We start from the raw sequence: 9,302 nt of genomic DNA, 5'->3' as shown, positions 1-9,302 counted from the left end.
CATTTGTCTGCAGATCGCATCCATCTTGTTGTCAGATACCCGTGCAACCCCAACTCACTGCTCCTGGGCTTCCCGAGCTGCTCTGTTGGATGTCTTTAGTATTCTGCATTGATGGAAATAGCGAGGGTAGAGTATAAGGTGGAAAACCTATAAAGTCCACTGCTCCTGCGCCCTTGACTGCTCAACCACAAGCCTCTTCACTCTCCACTACTCGACGTCACATCTCTACACTTTGCAAACTCGACCGCAAAACTCGACCTCAAACCTCTTCATCAACAACCATGAAGTTCTCTCAGATCACCCTCATCGCTGCGGCCCTCGCCTGGCCTGCTGTCGCCGCCGTCGCTGCCGAACCCTCTGTAAGTCGTCGGGCTATTATCCGCGCGCAACACGCCACTAACAAACACTTCTAGGAAAATCTTAACGACCTCGTCACCCGCGCCACTGTTCAAAAGTGTGGCAGCGGCCAGATCGCCGAGGACTGCCAAAGGTGGTGCGGTTGTGCTGGAAAGAAGGGGAAGACTATGTGGTGCGATGAGGAACAGGTTAGCCTGCAGACGTGCAAGGATATTGGGTGCAAGTGCAAGAACTGAGTGGATGGGAAGAAAGAACGGACTTTACAGCACATTTCTTTTTCTTGTTTTGATGGTATTTGCTCGTGAGGATTCCATACCACTCGCTTCTGTTTGCTTGTCGCTTAGCAACGTTAACCAGTTACGCTGCCTGCAGAGTTAGTCTATCCAATCAATCGCGTTCTGTGTTTTTCCACATTAGCCAGAGTGCTTTTTCCAGTAGCTTCATACCTGCACTTTGTACATCGCCCAAAGACATATGCTCCAGTGGATTCGAAAGAGTAGAGTCAACTGGCGCATACACAGGATATCTAAAGGAGGTAGGCATGCATCCAATTTCGCATGGAATGTGGAAGCTGGCCGCTTCGCGCAGCGGCTAGAACGCTAGCATCATTCCTTGCATGCGGGAGGAGCCGAGCGTGCGGGTCCCTGGGGAGTCGCAACACCGATGAAACGGATTAATGCCATGCCAAACTAGCCGCGCATAGACGGTGCTAATCAGATTCGGGTGCACACACTCCGCCTGCTAATCACCCTTGCTGCTAGCTGCTCATAGCCGCTGTATGCGGCTTTCCAGCAACGCGCCGGTCTTAGCGCCGAGGAATTTTTCTGGTATTTCTTACCGCAGTTTCATCTCACTCACTCACTTTCTATAAACCATGGATAATTTCAACCTCACGACCACCATCCTGCTCCCGGCGCTTCTTGTCGCCGGGGTGACCATGTTCATTGTTTTTAACGCTAACGACGGCATCTTCGACAAGATTATCGACGATATCTCTATTAAGACTACGCCTAGTACAGATAACATACCTCTAACCCGCGAATGGACCGGCAACACCGTATTTGACCAGCTATTCGCCGTGTTTCTAATACTCGCCCGGCAGCTGCTCGGTGGCCGCCACCCTGCTGGCACCCTGCATACCCTGCACTTCTTCGGTCAGATGGGCGCCTGCTGGACTCTAATGCAGCTGGAAGCGAAGCGTGAAGACAACAATCGCCGTATTTTCGAGTGGTACACCTTTGCCTCTCCTACACCAAAATCATACTACTGACACTGCACCCCCAGCACCACGCTTATCATCCTGCTCTACCCGAACGTTTCCTTCGCCATAACCATCCCGCTCTGGTGCATCCTCCACCTACGCACCCTCCCGCGCACCAACTCGGCCACCCTCACCGTCAACCTCTGCCTCCCCGCCACTGAAGCTCGCATCCTCCCTTGGGCTATGACGCTCGGCTACGTCCTCCCCATCCTCGCCATGGCCTTGTCCCTTTCTCGCGCCCTCGCCCAGCAGTTCTGGCTGCTCTTCCCGCTCTTCCCGTTCTGGGTCTACCTCGCCAGCAACTCCGTCCTGCGCCCACTCTTCGGCGCCGGCACCAGTATGACCCCAAGGCCACTGTTGTCGTTGCCGCCAGCGGCATCTTACCACGCCACCACGACGCCCCACCTCTTCGCTCTCCTACTCGCCACCATCACGCACACCGCCACCCTCTCCCTCTCCCTGTCCGCCCTCCTCTTCCCCGCCCTCTTCCACCCCGAGATGGCCGTGTCCCTCCACCCCGCGGCTGTCTTCCTGCCAAAGCTGTCGCTCGCCGGCGCGACGGAGGTGGAGTTGGCAGAGGGCGCGACGCGTTTTCTGCAGTGGGATGGATATATTAGTAGTATGGCGAGCGTTGTATGGGCGGCGACGGTGTATTTGCAGGATACGCGAGTGAAAGGGGGGAGGAGGTTTGGAGTGTGGGGCGTGCTGGTGAGGGCGGTGGGGTGGAGTGTTCTGGGAGGACCGGCGGCGGCGGCGGTGGGGTTGGTTTGGGCGAGGGATGAAGTTGTACTTGGGGCGGAGGTGGGAGGGATGGGAGGAATGAGCTTCTTGTAGCGGCGGGCCTCTGCCTCTAAGGATCCAAGTGTCGAAGAGGGTAGTAAGCCGTGGGATTTACCTTGAGTGGGTACAAAGGCAGAGTGAGAAGTAAGCAACGAGATAACGTGACTGAGCACTGCATGTGTGAAGGCCATGTTACCATCAATGAGTAAGATTGCTACGAGCGCGGTGACTACTGATGTTGTTATTGACATTCATAGCTGTAGCAACGCTCACTGCTACGCTATGGCTTCTTGCAACTACTGCGACTTCAAATATGCAAAGCAGAGTCTTGGTGAGGCAAAAAGGCGGTGAGGGGGCGGGAGGACTAAACCTAAACCAGAACCTATGTAGGGTGGATTTAAAAGAGTAAATTCGAGTATATATCTTAGGCGTTTCTCGAGTGAACCGTAACCATACTGATGGTAGACCGCGACCGCCCCACAGACCCAAATGCTAATTCACTACCATTCTAGCACTAGTTAGAGCATCGCATATCCCGCAACGCACGCGGTGGCGCTGCTGATATACCCAAGTTGAGGGATTTGTATTGGTGCAGCTCGATGAAAAGGCTTAGGCTGGCGGGCCCGACGGACCACGACGTCGCCGAGTCATTGGAGAAGGCAGAAGGCAGCGCGTTTACCTTTATTACCTTCGGGGGTGGGGGGCGCTCTGCTTCACCTCGAGGTGGTGGACTCAGGCCATATTCCTCGACGACTCTTGCCGCTGCCGTGGTTGACGGCCGCTGAGCCGGTCCCTGCAGTGTCGTGCCAAAACTAGCCCAGTTTCGCACCTGCGCTACTTCGAGATATCCCCCGGAGGCGGCGAGGGCGGCGAGGGAGGCAGTGGCGGGCATGCAGTCGGACCGCCCGAACCTCTACTGCCGGGTTGGTCATCAACGGCAGACAACACGTGGGCGGAAGCTCGCTTCCCTGCATGATGGGCTCGCGCAACCCCGGGGCGAGGCTCTCGGTGGTGTTGCTGCTGCTGCTGCTGCGGCGGCGGCGGAGGGGGTACCAAAGCCTTGGGCGGGTGGATGGATGAGAGCGTGCGCGCTGCTGATACCCATCCCAAGCCTTGCGCCTGCCAAACCCGCTCTCAGTCCCTCCCTCGCCCTTGCGCGTGCCATCGGCCCTGCGCGTGTTCTAGGTGCTCGCGCGCCGCGCGTCGCGCGCTGGCCGTCTATATCCGATCCAATGAAAAAAGAAAACGACCCAGCATTATACTCAAGAGCTATGATTTATTAGCAGCAGGAGGAAAACGGATTATTGCACGCTTGTAGGTATATATATCGTCAATAGTAATGCACACTCCAGAGTCAAGTTGAATGTTTTGCTTGATAGTCGAGACGGATAGCAATCTAAAAACGATCCTGGACTAGACTAGACTGGCCCCAAGTCTTCCGACCGAAAATACAGAACGCGTTCGCAAGGCAAGACGCTCTCTCCTCGTCAAACGTCTCCCTGGCCACCGCCTGGGCCAGTTCGTCCGGGGCGGCCTTCGTCCTCAGCGCGGCCGCCTGCAGCTTCACCAGGTCCTCCAGCACGCGCAGATCCGCATCCCGGTGCAGATTCTTGTTCATCCAGCGCCGCACGTGCTCGACGTGCGCCTCGAGGTTGTCGGTCCATGCGAACGACGTTGGCGCCGCGGCGCACTGCTGGATCACGGCCCTCACGAGTGCATCGCGCCCTGCGTTGAACGCTCGGGCGTCGCATTCCTGCGCGCAGAAGCCGAGGTGGAGGAGTTGCGGCAGATAGTCGTCGTGCACCTTTGGAAGAACTTTCGACGTGCGGAAGATGAGTTCAGTAAGGTCGTTACAAAGGTAGAGCTCGCGTGTAGTCGCAAGGGCGGAGGTGGTGGAGCGCGGAGCAGGTGAACAGTAGACAGTCTCGGCTAGGGGATGAGTGTCGGATAGTGCACCGCTGGCGACAGAGACGGTGGTGGCAGCGACAGAGGAGACCGTCGTGCCAGCGACGCTTGCAGGTAGAGGATAGAAGGGAGGGCTGGGTGGTGGAAAGCTGTTGCAAACAAACATTGTGTCAGCATCACTAGGAGATGGTGCCGCTGCCGCAGCGCGGAGGCGTTCCTGAAGACTTTCTGCTGAACTTCTGTGGAGGTCTTTTGCAGCATCGTTACCACTGTGAGAGTTGCCTGCAGCATGGACATCGGGTTGAGTTGGAAACACTTCAGTCGGGGTGAGCTCTGAGTCCAAGGGAGCCTCCATATAACCCGAGAAAGCTTCGTGCGCTGTGCGTTTCGGAGGTCTCTCGACGCCATTGCTCAAGGTAGATCTGACAAAAGCCACTTTGTCTCCGCCCGACAGCGGTGATACGACCGCATCATCGTATCGTGGGGGGGCGTCTTCAACAAGTGGGTTCCATAAGGAGCTGTGTGCCTCATCGCCGGGATATTCGGACCAGCAGTTTGCAGCAGCGCGTAATCCGTCAGGATAGATTGAGGAGTAGTCGATAGCCGGCGTAGTCGCGTTCTTTAGTTTCGAGCTGATGTCGACCAGGCAACACCGGACGTAATCGTCAGCCCTGAGGTACAAGTCTAGATCACCCGTCTCTGAAAGCGTCTGCAAGCAGGATAAGATCTCGGCGGGAACGCCAGTTACGGGTTTCTGCAACTTGCGGCGTTGGACGGGCATCACAACGAAGGCGAGAGCGCCGAGGTCGCAGCGTACTTTCAGATGATTCTCGCAAATGTACGGGCGCACCTCGTCAGACACAAGATGCACGGTCAATGAGAGCTGTTCTGTGGGAATGACCAAGTACATGTCGCGGGGGCGCTCGGAGGTCGAGGCATGAAGTTTGATAGGAGCGTGTATGTTGATCAATAGGCGCCGCTCGATTGCCTCATCCTGTCTAACATGCAGAGTCAGGTTGGCCTTGGTGTTGTCCGCCCCGCCGAGTCGTCCGAGATACCTCCGCCTGCCCGTTGTCTTGTCCAACCATCCCACCACCACTTGTTCCCTCAGCACTGTCTTCAACTTGTCCCCGGTGACCTGTAGATCGCGATTGGAAGATGCCATAGCGCTAGTTGACGAATACGCGATCGAGAATGTGGTGAAACGGCAAACGGTGACTCCTATCACGAGTGTCAATGACAACGACAATACGAGGAAATGGGCGCAGGCGACGACACGACGCGCACAACAAACCACCGCGGCCAAGGTATCAACACTTACGACGGGCCGGTGGAGCGCAGGATCTAGGACAGCTGGGCACTGCGTGCTGGAGCCGCCACTAAAAGCAAGCGCAAGGCACCAACACAGCGTCGGGCTGATAGGGGCGTAGGTGGCCGAAGTGCGCGGTGTGACGCCCGCGGAAGAGTTCAAGGATGTTGGTGGAGTGTGCAGCTAATGAATCTCGATGAAAAATTCGATAGAATGATGTTGTTGAGGTGGATTATGTTGGTTGTAGTCGGAATTGCAGCGCGAACGCGTGCAACGCAATCGCCAAGCCTCTGGCCTTGGCACGCCATCGGACTTGGACAGTGCGCAACATGCCTGCCAAGCTTGTCGCGCGGCCACAACAATATGGCTAGCGATGGATTACCCAGCACCTAGCGATCGGAACGCAATCCAAATGGGACTAAATATTTTCCTAAGTCTTTCATGTCAATGCTACAAATTTGTGCATTATACGTAAATATTGGCGGCATGCCATCACTACGCGCATCGTCGACGGATTATGATTTTGCAGCAGCCGGTAGAACATCGGGAGCCATGATTAATTAAAGCCGCTTCAAACTTGTCTGAAGGCATCGGTAGGCGTGGAGATTCATCACACACATCATTTCCAAGTATCATCGCACCCTCTTAGCCTCTTTTTTAACGCATGTCTTCAAGCAAGATCCAGCAAAGTCCTCTGCAAAAATCTGCCTATACCATCGGCTGGATTTGCGCCATCCAAACTGAATTCGTCGCGGCTTGCGAAGTCCTCGACGAAGAGCACAGCCCCCCGCTGTTGGAGGCAACAGGCGATAGCAATGCGTACAATTTCGGCCGCATCGGTGATCACAATGTCGTGATCGCAACCCTGCCTAAGGGAAGATATGGGACAACGTCTGCTGCGGTTGTGGCAAGAGACATGCTGCGCACCTTCCCGTTGATCAAGCTTGGTCTTATGGTTGGCATAGGTGGCGGTGCTCCATCCACAAACAGCGACATCAGACTGGGCGACGTTGTGGTGAGTGTTCCTGGCAGCAGAGCTGGCGGCGTTGTGCATTACGACTTCGGGAAGACGGTCCAAAGCAAAGAATTCCAGCGAACAGGGTCGCTCGCCGCCCCACCACCGATTTTGCTTACCGCGCTCAGCCAGCTTGGGGCTCAACAGGAGCGACGCGGCCATAGAATCGCAGAGACTGCTGCTGAAGTTGTAAAGAAAAACCCAAGGCTCAAATCCAAGTACCAGAGACCCGACCCTACGGAAGATCGGCTGTACCGTGCGACCTTCGTTCACGCCGACGACACCAAAAAGTGCCTAGATTGCTGTCAAGGCGAAGAGAGGGAACTCATCTACCGCCCACGTAGATCTTCCGATGCAGACGACCCCGTTATACATTACGGACTGATTGCTTCGGCTGATCGGCTGATGAAGGATGCTCTGCTCCGGGACACATTATCTGCAAAAGAGGGGATTCTCTGCTTTGAGATGGAAGCAGCGGGCCTTATGGACCATTTCCCATGCCTTGTCATCCGCGGCATTTGCGACTACTCAGACACGCACAAGAACGATACGTGGCAGGGCTTTGCAGCTGTAGCGGCTGCTTCGTACGCGAAAGAGCTGCTACAAGTCATTCCTGGAACTGAGGTAGAGGGTTTGCGGTCCTCCGAGGGAAGCGAAGACGAACGCTCGGGCGGAGGGCAAGTCAACAATTTTTCGGGGCCGATCAATACTTCCGGCGGCTACACGATCATGGGAAATCAAATGAACTCCGGTGGCGGCTCAATGCAATTTGGGTAGTGATGAAACTTCATTAGAAGATCTGCGGTGCATATAGGTAAGAGGAACAGTGGGCAACCTAAAGTATTGTGAAGGGGCTACTCGATCTTGGAGAGGAAAGCTGCTTGTTGGCCACTTTAGAGCGACGAGGATATATAGCCTCGCCCCGGACGGGTAGCTCAAGCGCTGGATTATTATTGGCCGCGGCGTAGCAGCCTAACGTGCGGACTGCCGACCAGGATCGGTCCATCCTGCCTGTATAGGATTAATAGCCCGCTTAGCCTCGCTGCAGCCCGTCGCTTATAACCTTGTTTGTTCAGCCACTCGGCGCTGCCGTGCGCGAGGGCTGGCAGTAGCGCAAACGGGGCGGTAGAATCTACATTACAGAGGCAACGCATCATATTCACAGAGAAAAGGAGCACGAAAATTTTCGGAACAATTTTATGCTTACTAACATTGGCTTCCTTCTTTCTGTCTTCTCGCCTAAAGAGAGCGGCGTGATTAAATTTCCAAATACACGCCACACATCAGATTTCGGAGGCGGTGCAGCCTCGCCGCACGCATGCATGGCTTGGCATCATCAGTCGGCATTTTGCCGACGGCTTTAAGTCTCAGCCGCAGTGTGACGTGGCTTACGCTGCCTCTCTCACCCTGAGTCGTCCTCTCGTTCCAGTCCAACTAGTCGCACACGAACGACAGGCTGCCGTCAGAGCACATTCACCTTGTTTTTTTTTTCTCATTAGTGTTGAAGGCTAGCATGCGCACACCGCTGATGGCCCCAGATGCAGCATAACAACTTCGGGCCTTTGAACACGGCTGGTGGGGTCAGTGTTGCTGGAAACACCATCTTCGGCCATACTATAAATTTCGGTGGTGAGTGTGGCTAGCTCGGTAGTCAAGCTCCAAAGCTAATTTCTTAGGTTCTTCCAATCATGACGACGAAAGAGACAACCGGTGCATACGCGCTTTACAGTCTGTCGACCCGCAAGATGAGAAGAGGAGGATCATAGACACGAAAGACTCTTTGCTCCAAGACCCGTATCGCTGGATTTTCGATGATCAAGCCTTTCAGGACTGGTTTCGCGGCGACACACGCCTCTTATGGATCAAAGGCGGTCCGGGCAAGGGCAAGACTATGATGACAGCCGGAATCATTGAATGGATTTTGGAGGAGGTGAAGAGGATGCCCGGGCAGAGCATAGTATCCTACTTCTTCTGCCAGAACACAGACAACCGGCTCAACCGAGCGGTCTCTGTCTTAAAAGGGCTTATTTTCATGCTTGTCACGCAGGACAAAACCCTAATACACCCTTTGCGAAAAAAGTACGATCAGTGCGGCGAAGACGGTTTCCAGAACGGCAGCGTGGTTTCAATGCTCCTCAACGTGCTGCAAGAAATACTTGCCAAGTCTAGCGGTATAACAATCTACTTCCTTATCGACGCACTGGACGAATGCGACGACCCGGAACTCGCTCGACTTCTCGATTGGGCTTCAGGCAACTGCGCCAATTTTCTGTGGGTCAAGTGGCTTTTCACTAGCCGACCTTCACCCGAGTTCGAGAGTTGTATCAATCCGGGCGAAACAAGACTGAGGATCAGTCTGGAAATTGAAGCACACAATGTTTCCCAGGGAGTCGAATCTTTCATCGAACATAAGGTCTGTGTCCTTTCAGGCAGGAAGAAATGGCCCATCTCCGTCATTCACGAAGTTCGCGACTACCTCAAATCGCATGCTGAGGGCACCTTTCTCTGGGTCGCTTTGGTTTGCAAGAGGCTTCAGACTCTCCCAGCGTGGAAGATCCGAGGAGAAATCGCACAACTTGGTCGACTGCGGCAAGGACTAGACAGTTTTTACGAGCGAATGATGCAACTTGTCCTCAGAGATAACGATTATGCAGAGGTTTGTGCTGAAGTTCTCC

At 54.8% G+C, this 9,302-nt stretch overlaps 4 protein-coding genes across 4 annotated transcripts; 3 read left to right on the top strand and 1 right to left on the bottom strand.

The window, feature by feature from the left end:
• Positions 1 to 281: 281 nt before the first annotated feature.
• LTHEOB_12891 (uncharacterized protein) lies at positions 282 to 593 on the top strand (the record flags this gene model as incomplete). The annotated part of the gene is made up of 2 exons (XM_035509808.1): positions 282 to 359; positions 414 to 593. 2 exons carry the CDS (start codon positions 282 to 284, stop codon positions 591 to 593), a joined length of 258 nt encoding a protein of 85 aa, XP_035363375.1.
• Positions 594 to 1,231: 638 nt separating this feature from the next.
• LTHEOB_12890 (Atma protein) lies at positions 1,232 to 2,452 on the top strand (the record flags this gene model as incomplete). The annotated part of the gene is made up of 2 exons (XM_035509807.1): positions 1,232 to 1,587; positions 1,642 to 2,452. 2 exons carry the CDS (start codon positions 1,232 to 1,234, stop codon positions 2,450 to 2,452), a joined length of 1,167 nt encoding a protein of 388 aa, XP_035363374.1.
• Positions 2,453 to 3,794: 1,342 nt separating this feature from the next.
• On the bottom strand, positions 3,795 to 5,468 carry LTHEOB_12889 (Cytochrome p450; the record flags this gene model as incomplete). Its single annotated transcript, XM_035509805.1, has 1 exon — positions 3,795 to 5,468. The coding sequence occupies one exon, from the start codon at positions 5,466 to 5,468 to the stop codon at positions 3,795 to 3,797; it is 1,674 nt and encodes a 557-aa protein (XP_035363373.1).
• Positions 5,469 to 6,276: 808 nt separating this feature from the next.
• LTHEOB_12888 (Ankyrin repeat domain-containing protein 50) lies at positions 6,277 to 7,404 on the top strand (the record flags this gene model as incomplete). The annotated part of the gene is made up of 1 exon (XM_035509804.1): positions 6,277 to 7,404. One exon carries the CDS (start codon positions 6,277 to 6,279, stop codon positions 7,402 to 7,404), a length of 1,128 nt encoding a protein of 375 aa, XP_035363372.1.
• Positions 7,405 to 9,302: the final 1,898 nt, after the last annotated feature.

Source organism: Lasiodiplodia theobromae (genome assembly GCF_012971845.1).
Source record: "Lasiodiplodia theobromae strain AM2As chromosome Unknown scaffold_81, whole genome shotgun sequence".
NCBI classification, from domain to species: Eukaryota; Fungi; Ascomycota; class Dothideomycetes; order Botryosphaeriales; family Botryosphaeriaceae; genus Lasiodiplodia; species Lasiodiplodia theobromae.
This window is presented reverse-complemented; position numbering and strand designations above follow the sequence as displayed.